Genomic DNA, 20,516 nt, shown 5'->3' with positions numbered 1-20,516 from the left:
TCCTGCTGATCATTTCTGCAAATGATGTAATCAAGCAGCTGCACCAGTACTCACTCAGCAGAGGGAACTTGAGGCACTTTTCTCAAAACTTTAAAGTTTCCCTAGAAGCTAAGTTAAGCGAGGATCTAATTGAAATATGGATGACTTGGTGAGGCTGAATGGAAGGTTGAACATGAAGAAGGTGCTGATCTGCCCAAGACCTGTCAGTTGTTAACTTTCAGTGTGGAATTTCACTAAGACAAACTGTTACTTGTGAGTAGATGAATGTTCACAATATGCATGCTGTCAGATATGTTCTTCCTGGTTAGAGATCTGGTTTCATGGCATGCTAAGGATTTTTCCTCTTGATCTCCGTCTGTTTCCTTGTCTTGCATTTTAGTCTTTGATGTCCCCTTCCCTGTTGTTATTTTCTGAAGTTTCAGGGTGAGAGGAAGGAGATGGATACTGAAGAGAACAGACTAAGCAGAGCATAATGTGGGAACAGGAGAAGCAACATGGAAACCGAAGGGATGTTAAACAGCTGGTAGAGAAGGGAGGTGCTGGCGAGGGATATAGGTGAGTGGGCTGGTGCAGAAGAGGTCAAGAAAAGTAATAAAGATATGACAACTGTCCTAGAGCTACATAAATAGGGTAAATATAGGAAAAGATTGACTGGCCTAGAGCTTGGTGCATACAGTGGTAAATGCAGGAAATATTTGCAATTCCTTTGCCTTTCACTCTAAGCATTAATGAATTTTCTCCAGCTATGCTTAAGCTACTTTATACTTGTTCTTCATAAAATTCATCTGCACGACTGTTCTCAAAGTGACTTTGAAAACTGTGCACATTGTTGTTCACAAGAAAAATGGAGTTTAAACTCATTGGTGGGAATAAATCTGTTCTGGGAGTGCTTCATGGCATTCTGGACACAGAGGCTGTCGCGTTTCTCTGGCCTCACCTGACCCATAACTGCTGTGAAGGTATAAATGGCATGTACAGTTTGTGTATCTATGTCATCCTTATGTGCAGTCATTTTGATTTTGTGTAGCTGGGATAGTGTGAAGAAGCAGAAAGTAGGGTGAGACCCTGTGTTTGGTCTGGGGGCTGTGTGCTACTGCCAAGGGGCAGCTCTGATATAGACCTGACCTTCTGCCTGTTTCTCTGGCTGAAGCCCTGTCCTTCTATGTATGGAACATTTTCAAAAAGTATCCACAGTATTTGGCAGGTGAGGTAGCATTTCTTGAGATTATGGAGCTGCCCAAGTACCTGAAACGCTATAAATGGAGCAGCCGAACAATGTAGGAGAAAAAGCAACCCCTTGGTCCCCAGGCAGGCTGGTGTGACTGTGCCTGCTGTTCCTACATCCATCATGCAAATGCTTCACATCTTTACACTGTTCTGATATCATTATTGAATCAATTTGTTTAAAGAAGAAAATATTCATGGTGGAAGGAGGGGTGGACGGAAGGGGCAGCGAGTATTTTGCTGGCAGTATGCCAGGTTTTAAAAGGTCCGTGGTTCCTTTTGCAGTGCTGGCCAGTTGCTAGGCTGTTGTGGATTTCTGTGCTCCTTTCCCTGGCAAAAGGGACCTGGTGATATAGTACAAAGTGATAGTAGTGCCTTTTTAGTAACCTCACTTGCTCCTTTCTACTGCCTGAGCAGATTGGGTAAGGGAGATGCCCTCAAAAGCAGTTGTTTTCTTTCCAGAGTTTTCAAAAACAGCTCCTGAAGTAACTTTGAGGTTATTTATTCTGCCAGATTACCTAATGGATTAACTTGGGGAACAGAGTTGCTGTTTAGCGAATGGTGAGGGCACACTGGGTAGCTGAGGCTACCTTCACCCCACCTACATCTTCTTTGAACTCATGCAAAGCACATTTACTTCATGCTTGAGTGAAAATTACCTAGCAGAGGTTGCAAAGTTTAGAACTCTTTCGTGGGCTTTTATTTTAACCCTACTTTCCTGTAACCATCTCAAGCAGCACAATCTTTTATGCGTGTCTGAGATGTGTTTAAAATAGCAACCATCACTGCCAGTTTGGATTAGGCCTTGCAGTGCTAAAAGCGGAACAGATACGAAACAAGAGTCTTATTCTGCACTAGAGAGGTTAAGAAAAAGATACAACATGAGAGCAAACCAAGGTAGGGCTGGGAAGGGGAGGATATGTTTACTCATAAAAAGTATGTGCTTTCTGCCGGTTTTTCTTCATTTGCAGGGTCCACAATCTGTTCTATCCATTATATGGATAATTACAAAATAGCATCACAGTGTAAGCAAGCAAAGCTTTCTAACCTCAGAATAAAAATGCCAGGATGCCATAGTGTTTATTAGACATGTGCTGCAACAAGAAAGGTAATTATTTAATTTACCTATTAGTTCAATGGCTATGACAAGCATGGTACTCCCTGAAGCAAGCATGAAGTCAGGGACATGAGGCTTGCACTGATCCTACCATGGGGAAATTTGGTGTCCTTTTTCTATTTTGGCTGGGGTTTTCTTATAATATTGTTGTTTTCAGTTGCTTGTAACATCATTAAATGTTTGCTGTTCCTGTGTACGTTGGCAGGCAGGGTCCTGTGAAAATAACAGCAAGTGATCATGTAACAAAATACCTAATCTGTGTTTGCTTAGCCTGGTATGTCATCAAATTCTTCCCAAGTATGTTAATGTACAGCTAAAATGCTAACTAGAGCTTGCCTGAAGCTCTGAGCCAGAGGTCTAGGCTGAGGACCTGGCACCCACCTATTGCTGTATCTAGGTTGAATTAGTTAGGGCTCTGTATGTGGAGACTGTTGACTCCTCTGTCACAATCTGAAAGATTGTGAGTATGTTTTTGTTCATTGAAGGGTTACTGTTATCCCATCTGTCATTCCTGGAACTTCCTCCTCTGCCCTTAATGATGAAAACTTAACATGAAATATTCACCCCCTCAGAAGTGCAGTTAATGATACTGCTCAGATCCAAAATAAGAAGCCTTGCCTTGCCAAGACTGTGCAGAAGTGCTGCAGAGGTATGTCTGAATTTCTCAGGATCTCTGTGATGTATCATGAGCTTATGCGAACTCTGCCAAACAACATTATTTGTGATTGCCAGGAAATCCTTGAGCAAAATAATTTTATCTTTATCAGTGTCCTATTAGTTCAGGTGGCTATCATGAATTATTATGGGTTATTCAATCCTCCAGGCATTTGAACATAACATATTAAGTTGCAATAATATAATAAATCCATTTTTGAGGCCCTTAGTATTAGATGTCAAGTGTGGTGGGCCACATGGTGCAAATCTCTGGTACTTGCTCTGGTTCTTCACATGAATTTGGCAGGATAATGTGTGGGAGACTTTATTGCCAAATTGGGGTATAATCATCTGTGCCACTCTGGCTTCATGCTAGATTGGATACCTGCTTTTTTGTGTCTAGGTTAGACACAAGAATTTTGTTTTCCGTCTAAGTGGACAGTGTTGTGGTGGTGGTTTGCATCAAATTGTGCTGCTTGATGATCTGGACATTCACTGATACAGTGTGAAGAATCCTGTAACCACTGCCATAGTTATCAGAGAGCTTGTTGATCCAATATTGGCACATATTTAACAAGACAGCTATTGCTTGGAGCTATGCAGAAAAGGATGTATAATTGACTCTGTTAGTTAAAAATAAAGAATCAGTCATTAGGTCATGTCTGTGTACTAAAAATGTAGAATAAATTCTGTAAAAATTGTCTGTCATCTAGATGGATTCAACACATGAGATACATGGTCTGCTCACAAATTAGCAACACATGCTGAAGAGCAAACACAGAATGTGTGAGTCAAGTGTCAAGTCCATGAATGTGTCTTTTGTAGCAGGTAACTGGTATCCTCTAACTTTTGACTACTGACTCCCTCAGATTTTGGGAATAATGCTGTACTTGCCTGTATATGTGCTTTCTTAGTTTACTGTGTCAGCCAATCTGTTCTTTTTTCTTTTTTTTTTTTTTTTTTTCCCCCCCTAAATTTGTCTGTGTTTGTGCCAGTTTATTTCAGAACATAGTGGTAAGGGAAGGAGGGTGTGGTTACACATTGACACTGTTGTTTGCTTGTCCTGAAGCAAAGGACTGAGGTAAAAACATGAACTTTACCTTTCGAGCAAAACATCATAAGGCTTTTGGAGTGGTCAGTGATGTCCTTGGGGTCATGTGGGGACCTGCAGAGGCTGCTCAGAAAACTGTCAGCTGCATTGGCATTTTTTTCTGTGTATTAGAAAGTTGTGTCAGAAAAGGCAAACTGTTTTGGTCTCCAGAGCTTTCAATGGTCTTTTATGTATGTAAGTCCGAGCTATTGAATATCTCAAAGGTGAGGTTTGATATCATAAACTCATTTGGATCTCATTTGCTTTGTGTTGTTTTTCTAATCAGGTGGAAGTATCAACTTGCAAAGTCTGCATCCAGCTGGGACTCTTTAAACTCACGTAGGAGCCTCTATGCATCAGATACCAGGTTTGTGTTCCTTCAAACAGAAATTTTGCACTGAATTGTATAAAAGGAAGTATATCAGGTAAAGCCTGCACTTTGACTGGAGGCTCCAACAGAAAATACAATTCAGGCCAGGGACTGGTGTGAGCGGGAGAACCTCCACTCGAGGTCAGTGAGCTGCAGCCATTGGCACCAGTAAAGTGGGACTTACATGGATGTGTGATGAAATCTGTGGGGAAAAAGGGTATCATCTGCTAAGATGTAACTGCTGAGAAAATTACCCTGAAACTAATGGCACCAGACAGGGGGACAAATTCTGATGGTACTCTTGCTTCCAATGAATTTTCATAAACTGCATTTGAAAGAAAACCTCTGCTTTCATGGGGTAGAGCTGAAGCTGTATTTCCCAGCCCAGCCATGCGGTTTTACAGCACGTGCAATATACCCTGACTCCCTCTTTGCCTGTTTGTGTTTTTTTTTGTCTCTCTCCCTTCAGATGGCCAGTAGTCCATGTGCCAGGCAGCCCCAGCACCTGCTCAGCGTGCCAGCTGGAGTTGGCCTGTGCCACTGAGGCGGGAGGAATCGCTGCAGCCTGTGCCATGGCCCAGCACACCAACCCTCCTGATGGAGGCTGGGGGTGGATGATCGTTACTGGCTGCTTCCTTGTCACTATCTGTACCAGGGCTGTGACAAGGTAAAGGGGCTGCTTCTTGTCTTTCTGACCTATTTGTAGCATTACAGCCCTTTTTTTGGTTTGTTTCCTTAGGAAGATAATTTGGGATCGCCCCTGATCTCCCACAGCTGTAGGGGTTATTCTAGCTAGCTACAAACCTTTTTCTTGATAAATTTTTAAAGGCTTCATGAAACCTTCAGGGGCATGGGGATGCTTACAGGTTTTGAGCCCTCCGGTTTTAGTCTTGACTCCTCTGACAGCTGCTTTATCAAGACCCTCTCCTTGATTCTTTGCATAATCAAAGCCTCAGGCAGTGTTATTTAAGGCTGTGGTGGTTTGGTCTGGGAGGGAGGAATCCTGTAGGGTCTCTTCGGGTTTGCTGTGTCCCTCTGAATCTGCAGCTGTGCTCATTCTTGCTAGTCCCAGTGGATTTGCTTGTCTCCCAAGTCTATCTGTGAAACCTGTAAATAACCCCCTCTCCTACTGCAAGTGTTTCAGGTACCATCCTTACTGAGAAGATCTGTGCCCTCAGGAGGAAGCTTCTCTCTAGGTCTTGTTGGTATCTGAAATATGCAGAAAATATTTTCTCGAAAATACCTCTCAAAACAAACAAAAATAAACTGCTGCCTTACATAAACAATGTATACATCTGGGGTGAGATGGCTTCCACAGCTGCTGTTAGGTGACTTTGATATCAGCTGGAGGCAAAGGAGTCTGGTATGTGTGAACCTGGATATTTAAGCTATAGGCACCCTGGTAATTGAGGAACACTGAGATAGCAACTCGTTGGACAGCCAGTATAATATAAATAGTGTTTCTTAACTAAATTTTATATTTCTTTTAAAATAAAACTGCCAGGTTGAGGGATCTGAAGTCTAGGGTGTTGGAGCATAAAAGGGGCATGGTAATGTTGACACAGTGTTAGTTTGTGTATTCAAATGTACTAATTCCATGACAACAGCAGATTTTATAGTGGATTTAATTCCTTTTTCAAGTGTGAAATGTGTTTAATCCAAGAAATAATTTAATGGCTGGCACACATGTACAGCATATACAAGAATTAAGTATGTGCCAGAAAAAAGCTGAAGGAAGTGATTGTTCATTGATTTGCAGGAGACAAAAACAGAGAGGGAAAAGGATCTCTGGCTGGTCCGGAAACCGGAATGAAACTGCAGCCTTTTAATCCGTTTTCCAGCAGAGACAGGTGAAACAGTAACACTTGTTAAGCAGAGAAGAGTAACCACTCCTGAAAGCATTTTAATAAACTGTTGGAAGGTCCATGAGCTCCTGCAGTGTTTTGATTCGTTGTTCATGATGAGGAGTTACTTTTAATTTCCTCTGCACTTTTGCATCCATGAACACAGAGGTGGCATTAGTCTATAGATACTATTCTAGCCCTGTTTCAGCAGTTTGTGCAGATATGAACATCACCACTATTGAGCAACCAGGCTGGTGAAGAACCTGGAAGCTTGGGCTTTGTGTACCGGGGAAACAGCATCTTGATGCAGGCTATAAATTGTTTATGATAATTACAACTTCCATTTCACTTCAGTTAAAAATAAGATTAGTTATAAAAATCTAGTAGCAGATACCACAGTGAGAAACATGTGGCATTATAAAGTTAATATTCTTTCTGGAGTAGTTATCTTTCTGAATTACGTTCTACATCTCAGCCTAATTGTCTAATCCCACTGTTGGGATAATATTTGGACAGCACATTGTGATTCAGTTACCAGTGGAAAGCAAGGATTCTTCACCTTAGCCTAGGTGCTTTACAAAGACTACTGTTAGAACTATTCAACCTGCACACATAATTTCATGTCTTGTCCCTCATGCATTAAGGTAGCTCTTAATTTCCAATATCCCTTAGAAACTGTTTGAAAAAAGTTTCCATCTCGTTGGGACTTAGGCATACCACAGGTTTGATTTTCCTGGGAACTGGAGAGGATCTTTAAGTGGATATTTTTTATACCTGAAGAGCAAGACTGGTGTTTTCTGTGAGGCAAATATCCCATGTTCAATAGATTGATGCTCATGTTTTCTTTCCTAGGTGCATCTCCATTTTTTTTGTGGAGTTCCAGGCATACTTTGGGCAGGATTATGCCAGGACGGCTTGGATCCACTCTATTGTTGACTGTGCAACGATGCTTTGTGGTATGTATTACCCTTTTAAGACTAATGTGGCTCCTTTTTCTTCAGCTCCATCTGGTTTAGTGTGTTCACAAGTTGGTAGAGTCATCTGGTAAAGAGAGATGCTGTGGCCTCTCTGGGGTATGGTATATCCAGGCTGCTTCCCCCAGCATAGTTGTGCAGGAAGAGAATGTCTTCATCCTATGGAAAAGAAACAGAACTTTGTTTTGTCAAATGACCTAAGTTTCCAGAAAGGTATTTTTGTGGAGGTCTAGTAGGGACAAGTTGTATTTGATAGCTACTGAGCACTTGTTTCTTTTGCATTTTGATTGGAATAATATTTGAGACTTAGCACTGGATGTAGATTAGGCCTTCAGATCAAGTCACAGGCATTTTAGCAAGCTTGTATGTTTACAAGTAGATTTTTCCCTTAAAAGAAAATTCAGGGTTACTAAAATGACATGCATCAATGCAGCAGTTGTACTGAATTTCTCATGGATTTATTTTAAAACTGTACAGATAAATGAAAATCCATGCCCTAATCCTATTGAAGAGTGGTAATCAATGAGAATTGCAGTGAAGGAACAGGGCTGAGATGAGACATAGCAACTCTCCTGTGTCAGCCAGCTTGTATCTTGGGGGGAAAAAAGATAAATAAGGATAACTTTTTCCAGGAGAGGGAGAGGGCTGGTGATGACACCTAGTGATAAAGGCACAGTGATATGGAAGTCATCAATGCTGGAGAAGCGCAGGAGAGGGATAGCAGGCCTGGAGATGATCCAAAAGATGTGAAATCTCTCCTACTTGGGTCTCATGTAAAGCCCACAAAGCCAGGGAGAAGGGAGGAAGAACTCTTGAAGTTACTGAAGGCTGAAGTGTAAATTCCAGGTTGGGGGAGGTCTCAGTGTTGTAAGTATGAAGTAATGAAGAGTGTGAGCTGTTGCTGTGGCTCCTCTTGACCCCAAGAACTTCAGAGTGGCTGTGTGCCATAAAGTCTTTGGTCTACTAAAATGACTGCTGAGAAAGCTAATGTAAGTTTCAATTTTGTCCTGACTTTTAGAAAAATTATTTTTAGGATATTTTTGGTGCCCACAGCATTATGATGGGGGAATATTGGAAGACCACTCTGTGTAGCTGTCATCACAGTTTTCTGCTTGCCTATTGTTTCCTTGTTGAGCATTGCAACAAACTGTAAGGTCTTGCCATTAACTACCAGCTTTATTTATTTCTTTGAAGCCCCACTTGGGAGTTTAATCAGTAATCATGTATCCTGCCAAGTTGGTATCATGCTAGGAGGGCTGCTTGCGTCTGCTGGACTAATTTTGAGTTCATTCGCCACCAGCCTGGAACATCTCTACTTATCATTAGGAGTTCTTACAGGTAGGAGCCCTTCAGACCCTTCGTTCCTGCCAGGAAAGCAACACAGCAATGTTAAAAATTATGATTCTTCCTTTCAAGAGGAGCAATCTCTTTTCCCTGTTTTATTGCCACTGCACTGGTCAATAGAGATACTCAAACCTCTTCCCTTCATTGTAAGCGAGAGGCTTTGGCTGCCCCTGTGAGGGCTTCAGCACTCGGTGAGACTCTTACAGCCCAAATGCAGCACCCTGCAAAAGCAACTCTAACTTCTGTTAGAGAGAGGACTACAGCTAAAGTTCTGAAATACTGGGAGGTCAGGAGAACTGGTGTTTCTAGTGATACACAATTTTTTTTTTTGCCTGTGATTTGAGAGGAGTCTGTTATAATAGGAGTTTCCATAATATTTGCATATTAAAAAAAACAAACAACAAATATGAGTAAGTGGGCAGAGAAGCACTGTGTTAATACCTGGTGCCTCAACTGTTCATCTTAATTTTGTCTGCTTTACATTTCATTTAGAAAGCAATCAAATTGTTGGTTGGTAGTGTTGCTGTAGCTGCTCATCCATTTGCATTCATGTATGGTGGTAACAAGTATCTTTGCTCTGTCCTATCTCCCTGTGTTTGTTGTGCAGAGTGGAACTTGGGAGGTGTTCACAGTCACACTGACATTCCTTCCTCATTAGTACTGACCTGGTAGCCACGGTGATATAAGCCCTTGTACTTGGTCCCTTGCTGTTTAGTAATGAGTTGGTGGATTTACTGCAGTTCACAGGCTGCCAACAGCTTGATTTTGAAAAAAAATCCTTATTGTAGTGCATGTCGCTCCTGTATTACAATATTAATTTTTGACACTATGTGTTCATAACAAATAAAAAGGCTCCTCATACCTCAAAGACTATACCACATACCATGCTAATGACATTGGGGCTTCCTTAAGGAGAACCAGTGCGAATAGTGAGGTGGAAAAGCTGTTGTGCTTAGTACATGAAGTTGTAAAGAGCCAGTTCTACGAGGACCAAACTTCTAGCCTGTGTGGACTGTTTAATTGTGAGGTGAAATATCAGTAAAGACTGGCGGTGAACTGTCAGTAAAGTCTAGAGGTGTCCCCCAAAGCAGAGATGGGGTGGGAGCGTAACTGGTGAAGCTCTAAATCTAAATAGCTGTGGGACTCAAAACTGAGGAGTACAGAAGAGGTGAGATGGGGGAGTAGCAGTAAGTAGCAGAACTCTTTCTAAGACATATAAAAATGTTTTCAGCCCCAAACTTTGCATTTTCACTCTTCACAGGACACTTTTGGCTTTTTTGGGGACATATTTCCCTCTGCCAACTCACTAAAAAATAAATGGTAGGTACACCAAATAGAGTATGACTTGCACAGCTCTCAGGTGATGATGTCTAGCTCAGGGTTGCTCCTCCAGCTCTGCTGCCCACACAGGTCTGACCCCAGCTCTCTGCCCTGCTCCCCCCTTGCCTTCTGTCGGGATCGGAGTGGGCATTCACCACCAGGAGTACCCCTAATCCACTGATCCCCTCCTGGCAGGCTCAGTGCCTGTCCTGTACAGTGCAGGAGAAAGTGGCAAGCTGATTGTGGTGCCTGGTGATTGTCTCCTCTATTGGCAAGTTGTGTTAGAGTCAGTGGGGACTGTTTTACCCTCAATACAGGACACACTCCAAAACCCTAGTCTGGAACTAATTTCAGTGGCTGGTTCAGAAATATATGCTTTAGTGTTAGGACAAGCATTTGGTAACTAAAATCTGCTCTCTGGTTCTACAGCAGAGACTACAATCCTCTTTTCAGTTCAAGAGATGGATCTTACTTGTTTGCTAAACTGGACATGGTTTTGTTTTCTGAGACTTTTCCCCCCTTCTTTACTTGTGGGCACAGATTTAAAATGGCTGGGACTCCACACAGCTGCTGCCTGGCATTTTTTTAGATAACTAAAAAAGGTTTATTGTGGAATATTAGTAATAGAGACAAACTCTTTGTATGGTGTTTCAGAGATCTGGAAATTAACGTTCAGTGTTGCATTAGACTGAAACACAAAATAGTGCCTCACTGGGACAGTGTGCCCACTGCCAACATCTGCACACACCCTGGGGCTAAATGTCATCTTGCATTCAGGAGAGGGTGACACACAATTTCTCTGATGTTCATTGATTGTTCTTGTTATTAAGTGAACCCCATCAATCCTTTCTGAGCCTTGTTGTCATGGATTAATGATGATCTACTAGGTTAGTCAAGTCAGCAACACTGACAGTGGAAGAAAATAATCATCCTGGTTTCTCTTCATGTCGTGTCTACGTTGCATGATACAGATTAGAAAATGCTTCCTATCCCTTTGTGCTAATGAAAGTAGGTTTTGTGTAGATTAATGTGTTCCATATGTTGTGCTTAGTATTAAGCTGTATGCACTGTGCTTTCTGTTCTAGGACTTGGGTTTGCACTTTGCTATTCTCCAGCCATTGCAATGGTGGGCAAATATTTCAACAAAAGAAAAGCGCTGGCGTATGGAATAGCCATGTCAGGAAGTGGAATCGGTACCTTCATCCTGGCCCCTGTGGTCCAGCTCTTAATTGATCAGTTTTCCTGGCGTGGAGCTTTACTCATCCTGGGAGGTTTTGTTTTAAACCTCTGTGTCTGTGGTGCCTTGATGCGTCCTATTGCTCTTAAGGAGGACCATAAATCTGCTTCTGAGGTTCTTGAACAGGATTCCGTCCCCGAAGCACAGAAACAAGACTTAAAGCAAATGTCCATCTGTTCACCTTTAATCAAAGTGTGGTCTCATGAATGCTTATGCTACTGTTCATGGAAGGAATATGACTTTCTACTGATGCCAGGCTTCATGGTGCTGGCAGTGTCCATTTTATTTATGGCATATGGCTGTAGCCCTCTTTTCGTCTACCTAGTGCCTTATGCTTTGAGCGTTGGAGTGAGTCATCACCAGGCTGCCTTCCTCATGTCCATACTTGGTGTCATAGACATAATTGGTAATATTACCTTTGGATGGCTAACAGATAGAAGGTAATGGCTTATGGCTAAGCATGTGTACTTTTTAACTGATGGGAGGCTGGATGCACCTGATATAATATATATAGATAACATTATGGACCTTTTCTGAAGCATGTGTTAACTTAAACAGATAACACAGTCTGACTTTCAGAGATGCTTAGTCTTTAATGTTTTTCTTTCTTCTGGGTTTCTTCAATTTTGCTGGTTTAAATTTTTATTATTTTTTTTCTGAGGAAATGACTTGTTTGTGCAAAGCTCTTGTGTTTGCCAGTGCAAGTGTAACCCTCTGCCTGAGGTATGTTGAGAGTGATCCTCTGTGCCTATTTCCTAGAGGATCTTCTACTCCCTCTGCTTTTCCATCTCTTTGTGCTCCTGAGGCACCGAGTTATGGGAAAGGATGAATGGTCAGGCCCAAGACTCTCAGGCACGTACTCAGGAGGACTGATCTGAAATTGTTATACATTTTCCAGTGTATAAGAACTTGCCACACTTTGGTAGCTCAGCTCGCCCCAAACATCTGCTTACAGCATCTCTAACACCAGAAGTAACTGACTAAAGATTTTTATTCTAAAGGACACATTCTTTTTATTAAGTTTGTGGGGAAAGTAAATTATTGGTTTTGTGGGACAGGGAGAAGGGAATTGCTATCTCACTTAGCTCACTCTAACTACAATGTTTAAGGGCTGATGCTAAGGATGACAGCTGAGAGAGATATACTATAATATTGTTTGCATAATACCAGGACCACCTTGCTCAGCTGGGATGCAAAGCCTGGTGGTATACATGCTTTGAACATTGAAATTTCAGGGGGCTGCAAAATGTTGGTAGCAGGGCGGCTCCCCTCACTAAGAGCAGCCCCAAGAGCACTATGGGCAGCATGAGCTGCTGCTTACCAGATGTTTCTGCCTCTGTAGCGTGGGCAGTTTTCCCTACCTAGGCTTGTCAATGCTGAGCTTTTCGTCTTGAAGACTGTATAACACTTCAACTTGAGCTATATAAAAGAGACTGAAGTGCTGCACACCAGGACATAGAATCTGGGGTGTTGTGTCCAGTGGTAATTTTTTTCTTTTCTGTTTTACAATTTGCAGGTGTTTGAAGAAGCACAGGCACTTTTGCTACCTCTTTGCTGTGGGAATGGATGGCCTCTGTTGTCTTTTCCTGCCAGTTCTCCAAAACTTCCCCTCACTTCTGCCTTTCTCATTTATGTTTGGCTACTTTGATGGAGCCTATGTAACACTGATCCCTGTCGTGACAGCAGACGTAGTGGGAACTTCTTCCTTATCATCAGCACTGGGTGTTGTGTATTTTCTGCATGCCATACCGTATCTAGTGAGCCCACCTGTTGCAGGTGAGTTCACAATTTTTTCCCCCTATAATCTTATCACTACTTCAAATTTATCAGCAAATGCACACTAAATGTGGCAGTAGTCCCTGGGCAGAGAAATAGCACACCTAGACCTTCATAAGACTTTAGATCCCTCTTAAGCCCTGTCTTGATGGGATGATTTCTGCATGTAAGATGAGTTGAAATTTGAAAATCAAAACAGCATGGAATAGGGCTTCCAAAAGCTCTTACATCACCACTTGACATAGTTCAGAAATTGTACAAGTAGAAGGAACAAAATATTTCACTGTGAAATTACACATTTTGGAAGTGTAACCTGAAGTGGGTTTCATTCTAATGGTTTTTTGGTGTTGGGGTCTGGATCTTTTAATCTCCAAACTGCTTTCAACAGGTGAGTGAGTCAGCTTCACTTCTGTTTGGTCAGAAGCTCATCACTGTAATATCTACCCATCATTTTCTCTGTTGGTTCCATTACAGTGAAGTAAAGATAAGAGCTGTACTCCTAATATTCTGTAAAAAGAACTTGACACAGTTTTGAATATTGCGGAAGGTCAGAGGTCTTCTCAAACAGTCATGCATATAAGTGTCTTGCATGTTTTGTCTGCTCTTCACATCAATTACCAATTAATCTTTGCTTCTGAAGCTTTCCATTTAATTTTCCATAGCAAAAATTATTGCAAAATGGGATTATTTTAAGTGATGCATGAACCTAGAGCATAGCTCACTAGATGCATCTTTATGAGGATCTTATGCACACAACATTTAATCCTGGGGCTTTGTGTGTCTAAAGACTGGCTGTTAAATCCATGCACTTGAAAGATATTTATTTAGTGTTGTGTTGATGACTGCTATGCCTTTTCTCCTGGGTTTGACCTCCAAACAAAAGTTATAAAAATATCACCTGCCTTCTGAGGACAAATACATCCCTGCCCAGAAGGTAAAAAGATAGTGATGGTGATGTAAACCTGTATTGTTTGACAGTGTTTATATATGATGACTCCAGAAGTTTATAAAACTCATGTTGGTTGCAGGATTTGTAAATTATCAGAATTATGATGGACTGTTAAAACAAGATGATTTTTTTTCCTACAGGTTGGCTTGTGGACACAACTGGCAGCTATACTGCATCATTCCTGCTGTGTGGATTTTCTAAAATATTTAGTTCAACATTATTGTGCTTTGCAAGACTAGCAAAGAAAATAAAAAGAAAACATTTGCAGCCACTCACCAATGATATGGGTCTGAAACAGCACATCTGGACCAATGGAGCAATTGCTTTTTCTGTCACAGCAGAATTAGACCAAAAGGATATTGAATTTTTGGCTGTGGATACAAACAGCTACAGCAAGAGATGACAAGTGCCATCAAGATTCAGCACTGCACAGCCGTGACTGAGATGGAGGTGGCTCCATAGTGTTAACACTGTTGAAGATATTACTCCTGTGAAACAAGGCATCTCTCAGATTTTTCTGTCATACTTTACTTGGCTAAAATCTATATACAGCAACCACAATACCAAGCTAATGCACTAATAGAAGAAACAGAGATTGAAAATAGTTTGTAGATATGAAGGTTCACAGATTTCTTTGAAATGCAATATGTCAGCTCCAAGGGTAATCTCAAAGATAATAGTTGGCTATAATAAAAGAAAACTATAAAGTTATCAGTCATCAGAACTGAACAATAAAGTTTAAATTATTTTTTTTAATTAAGTTTTTTTGGTCTTCTGGTCTATTATGTTTCCAGGGACTAATCACACATGCAACCAAAAAGTCTCCACGTTTATCAATCTACATTAAACTATTGGAAAATAACTGTTTCAAGTGCCAAAGCCATTTTTTTAGGAAATCTGGCAGGAAAGTGAGATTTATGCTTAAAATATCTCTGAAGCAGCATTGATTTTTACAATGTGCCTGAATTTTGTACATAGATTGCTATTTCAGTTCAAATATGGTTTTAGGCCTACTTTCCCAAGCCCCCTATAGCAAAATTTTGAGGTGGATGCTGCTTTTTTTTTTTCCTGAACATCTTTAGAGCTTGAATTTCTAAAAATTGACATTCCAGCTTTGATCCTCCAGCTGATCCTTGTCTAGGAGGGTGAAAGAGGTGCTGTGGTTGCTCTGCTTTCTGAAGAGGAGTAAATTTGTGCCAGAGGACTTGACATGCTGATAGCCAAACCTGCTTTTTAGCTGCATTAGTTGTAAGAAGCCCAAAGGCAGCCCAGAAGACCAAAGGAGTGTTTCCAAATACAAGGCCTCATTCTCTTGTAAAATCAGCAGCTGTTGAAGAAATTTGGAGTCTATACAAACAGATGACTGAGAGACTGCCCACTCCACAAGCTGTTAGTAAGGAGGGTGTTGGATAAGTTGTTCCTGTGTATTGCACTGACAAGTCCATCTCTTTTGGGACCCAGGACCTTTGTCTTCAGATGGTGCAAATTACTCATTTGTGCCAAATGAAGAGCTGATTGGGTGGCTTGTCCTCATTGGCTGTAACACAACAGTTGTGATTTGCCAGTGGTTTCCTGCTACTTGTATGAGGAATGTAATACGGCTGCTTCACAGGACGTATGAATGAATGTAGCTCATGGGGTAAATTACTGATCTGATGATCTAAAAAACAATAGGATGTTTCTGCATTTCCAGAGTGAAACTGTTGTCAGTGATGGAAGAACTTTCTGCAATGCAAATGATTTCTTTGTTTTGATGCTGTATAAAACTGCATTATGTTCATCAACAAATCGATCAGGGTCCAAACAATTTTCATTAATGTTGAACAAGTAGTTTTGTCAATAATCTGTAGTGTGTTCAATGGTACCTGTGGTGTCCTGTTCCACTCTGTGCCTCAGAAGGGAAATCAACACAGTCTGATGTTCACCAATTTGATTTAGACCAAGAATACAGCCATAGGGATGTAATATTTTTTTTAATATATGAATATATATATGAATAGTATGTGTATCAACAGTTTTATTATTACTGTGTATTTCAAATATAACACATTAACATTACTTGAATTCAGTTGTCTGTGTTCAAACAAAGCATTTCTTGCTGGCCTGCTTCAGAAGTGTGGTCAGAGTCAGTAGCATGATCTGTGTGCATAGATCACGGAATAAGAGATGGGAATGCAAAAGCTACTTAAAACTAATTATATTCCCTTTTTTTTTCCCCGGCTCTGACTGGCTATTGATTCCTGGACCCTTTTTTTATTTTTTTTAACATAAGTCCATAAAAAAAGAGACAAACATTATCCATAAGTGTTTCTTAATGAGTTATGGAAATAAAGTGACAAGTGGAGATGAAGATAATGTTTTAGATTTTAATGCAAAATGTATATAAAAAAGTACACAGTAATACAGTTTACAAAAGATAAGCTATTTTGAACAGGTTATACATTGCCACTGTAATTAACTTTACAAAAATTTACTTTTTACCACGTCATACCATATCAGCTGGTTGTTCATGCCAGAATTTCATATTATAAAAGCCTGTTGGAATAATACTATGTACATTTTTATCCTAGTAAACAATAATATGTAATGCAATAACAATTTTTATTATTTTTGTGTTTTAAGATATTTTTTCATAGATTTTTCCAAGTATGTGTTTAAGGCAGTATTTCTTGTTTTAAATATCTAATTTAGCAGAAAGCATTCAACTAGTTTGATACACATACATTTTGTAGAAAATGGTAATTTCAGGGGTTTCTAACACTATTTCTGCTCTGATGTAAGCCAATGGACAAAAGCTAATATACCAGAATGATGCTTTCTGTGCATAAAACACACTGAAATATCAGCCCAGTCATGAATCTTCCCACTCAGAAACAGGAGGAAGTGTCTCAAGAAATGACCTGTGGGTGGAAGAAATGGGAATACAATCCAGGTTTGCAAAGCCTCGTGCCAAACTTCTACCGCCTAGTCCACACAGCTCAAAGTGAACATTTCATTGTCCTGCCATGTGAAATATTTCAGGTGACACATTACACAAATCTCTGGATTACACTTTTTTTTTTTTTTTTAAGAGGGAGATTTATTGTATCTGCAATTTTTTTAATTTTTTTTATTTTTTTAATTTTTTTTTCAGATATGATAATATTCAGGCTGCTCTTCACAAAGGCTGTTTCCTGGCATGGCATGGTGCAGCAGTAAGCAGAGTAACCTGCGCTAGTTGTGAACAATTTTCCAGGCTAATATTGCTTGTTCCCACCAGCCCTGTTGAGCACTGATGGATATGAGCTTGGATGGAGTGCTGCACTGCTGAGCCTGCCTGGCTTCCCGGAACAGTGTGGTCTGACTTGGCTGGGGTAACATCTGTCTGAAGCAGAAAGAGATGGATCCTGCCTCAGATGAATCATGCCTGGGGTAGTAATCTTCTATGCAGTGAACAGGAACTCATTATAAGTAAATGAAACTGCTTACAACTTCTGAATTTATCCCATCTGTTTCCAATCCATAATGTTTGAAATGGGTAAGTTGCTTACATTCTAGTGAGACACTTTGTCAGATCAGTTTTGGAACATTTAATAACTCGTACCTTGAAAAATTGTGTGAAAACAACATCGGAAAAACTAATTACCTTCTGTTGAAAATAACCCCATTTCCAAAAAAAAAAATATCTGAGCTACTGTGTAGTGAATATATTTTGTATTGCCACAACAATCCCTTGTTTGCTTTCTCAAGTGTTACAAACTCATGTGAGAAGGAAGAGCTTGTTTAAGTTAAGCTGTAACAATACTACATGGCCAGCACGATGAAGCCCTTTGTGAAGATCACCTCAATAAATAATACCACCTCCTAAATGACTGTTCAGGTAGTGCTCTATATAATTTAGGAGGTGCTTAAAAAAATGAACCTTTCCTGCAGGGTTGCCTTGACTCCCTTCCGCCACAAACCCCTTCCCCCTCCCGCTCTCCCCCTTCCCCTGCACTGCAAGAGGTGTTCAGCTTCTATGTGGTTCTGGCTGTGTCCACTGGCCCTGGGCACTGCCGAATCCGTGCTTCGTTGTGTTCGCTTTCCGAAGCTCAAGGTCGGTCTCTTGCGGTGTCTCCGGCCCAGGCGATGCACCAGCAGCACCACCCAGCGGGAAGCAGCACCGCCCTGCAGTCACAAGGCACTGGGTAAGAACTGCCAGGCAGTGTTTGCACGGAGCATCCCCGACGGTACCGAGATCCAGCGCAATCCCCCCCAGCCCGAAGAAGTAAGACACGATAAAAAGATTTCTTGCATCCCTGCTCCTCTCAGTACGTGTTTTTTCCCTGTGAAGAAGTCTGAGCCACTCTGACTATAAAAATCCAGACTTGCATTTTTCTTAAAATACTTTATTTCTATGAGGTTTATTTTTCCAAGAGAGAGGCAGGAGAAGCTTTGGAGGCAGGATGGGCCACCGCGGCTTCGGGAATCTGCATCACGTCTTCCTCGAATCCTCTCCTCCTGCCTTCCATGCTCTCAGGAGGGTTTGGATGGAAACAGTGCTGATGTTGGAAGCCTCAAGATTGAGAAGGGCAATAGAATCATAGAATCCTAGGGGCTGGAAGGGACCTCAAAAGATCATCTAGTCCAACCCCCCCTGCCAGAGCAGGATCACCTAGAGCACATCACACAGGAACTCATCCAGGTGGGTTTTGAATGTCTCCAGTGAGGGAGACTCCACAACCTCCCTGGGCAGCCTGTTCCAGTGCTCTGTCACTCTTACAGTAAAAAATTTTTTTCGGATATTCACCTTGAGCCTCCTATGCTCCAATTTACACCCATTACCCCTTGTCCTATCACTGGTCATCACTGAGAAAAGCCTAACTCTGTCCCCTTGACACTCACCCCTTACATATTTGTAAACATTGATGAGGTCACCCCTCAGTCTCCTTTTCTCCAAGCTAAAGAGACCCAGCTCCCTCAGCCTTTCCTCATAAGGGAGATGTTCCACTCCCTTCATCATCTTTGTAGCTCTGTGCTGGACTCTTTCGAGCAGTTCCCTGTCCTTCTTGAACTGAGGGGCCCAGAACTGGACACAATATTCCAGATGAGGCCTCACCAATGCAGAATAGAGGGGGAGGAGAACCTCTCTTGACCTACTAACCACACCCTTTCTAATGCACCCCAGGATGCCATTGGCCTTCTTGGCCACAAGGGCACATTGCTGGCTCATGGTCATCCTCCTGTCTACCAGGACCCCCAGGTCTCTTTCACCTACACTACTCTCCAGCAGTTCAGCCCCCAACCTGTACTGGGACATGGTGTTGTTCTTCCCCAAATGTAAAACTCTGCACTTCCCCTTGTTGAATTTCATCATGTTTCTCCCCGCCCAACTCTCCAACCTATCTAAGTCTCTCTGAATGGCAGCACAGCCTTCTGGTGTGTCAGCCACTCCTCCCAGCTTAGTGTCATCAGCAAACTTGCTGAGGGTACATTCTATACCCTCATCCAGGTCGTTGATGAAGATGTTGAACAACACCGGTCCCAGTACTGACTCCCGAGGGACTCCACTAGTCACACACCTCCAACCAGATTCTGCCCCATTGACTACAACTCTCTGACTCCTTCCTTTCAACCAGTTCCTGATTCACCTCACTACCTGATCACCAAACCCATACTTGATCAACTTATCTACAAGGATGCTGTGGGAGATGGTGTCAAATGCTCTACTGAAATCAAGATAAACCACATCTACCGCTCGACCATCATCTCTCCACCTATTAATTTCCTCATAGAAGGCTATGAGGTTAGTCAAACATGATTTACCCTTGATAAAACCATGCTGACTGCTCTTCATGACCCCCATGTCCTTGATGTGCCTGGAGATAGTGACAAGAACAAGTTGTTCCATCACCTTTCCAGGGATGGAGGTGAGGCTGACCGGTCTATAGTTACCCGAGTCCTCCTTCTTGCCCTTCTTGTAGACTGGTGTGACATTTGCTATCCTCCAGTCCTCAGACACCTCTCCTGTTGCCCATGACTTACCGAAGATGATGGAGAGTGGCCTAGCAATGACCTCCACCAGCTCCCTCAGCACCCTTGGATGCATTCCATCCGGACCCATCAATTTATGGACGTCCAGATTACTCAACTGATCCCTAATCCAATCCTCATCTACTATGTCAAACTCCTCATCTATCTTGACTATTTCTGGTTGCCTGATGTACCCTTTTGTCCACATAGGTGAGCACAAAACTAGAGACAATCACCAGTTCCTGCCTTCACCTGTACTGTTGCTCCTAACAGCTTTCACGAGTGCTCTGTCAGTTTTGCTCCCAGTTCTTCCTGTTCTCTTTCCCCACTCCTTCCACAGGTAGCACCACCTTTGTAAGACAAAAGCTGGCTGGTGCCTGGAAAACTAGGGTGGATTTTGCCTGCCTCAGCCCATTCTTAGGAAGAATGTGTGGCTGTATGGTGTACCCCATTAAGGTCCTGATCTTGTATTATGAAAAAGTCTTTGAGGGAGAGTTGAAAAGGTAGAGGTTTCTTGATTATTCATGACTTGGCTTATTGTATACTCCTTCAGGCCCATCATTCTGTCTGTACATGAGATTGTTGCAGTGGCAGGGGAGGGCTCAATAGCTAGAAAATAAAAAGAA

General features: G+C 41.7%; 1 protein-coding gene across 1 annotated transcript; it reads left to right on the top strand.

The window, feature by feature from the left end:
- The first annotated feature begins 5,030 nt into the window (after positions 1-5,030).
- SLC16A12 (solute carrier family 16, member 12) lies at positions 5,031-14,302 on the top strand. Its single transcript, XM_010000105.1, has 6 exons — positions 5,031-5,122; positions 7,152-7,255; positions 8,468-8,611; positions 11,023-11,614; positions 12,691-12,950; positions 14,040-14,302. The coding sequence occupies exons 1-6, from the start codon at positions 5,070-5,072 to the stop codon at positions 14,300-14,302; spliced, it is 1,416 nt and encodes a 471-aa protein (XP_009998407.1). The 5' UTR covers positions 5,031-5,069.
- Positions 14,303-20,516: the final 6,214 nt, after the last annotated feature.

The sequence above is a fragment of the Chaetura pelagica genome, unplaced genomic scaffold (genome assembly GCF_000747805.2).
Source record: "Chaetura pelagica isolate M959 unplaced genomic scaffold, ChaPel_1.0 scaffold436, whole genome shotgun sequence".
In the NCBI taxonomy this organism is placed as follows: domain Eukaryota; kingdom Metazoa; phylum Chordata; class Aves; order Apodiformes; family Apodidae; genus Chaetura; species Chaetura pelagica.
This window is presented reverse-complemented; position numbering and strand designations above follow the sequence as displayed.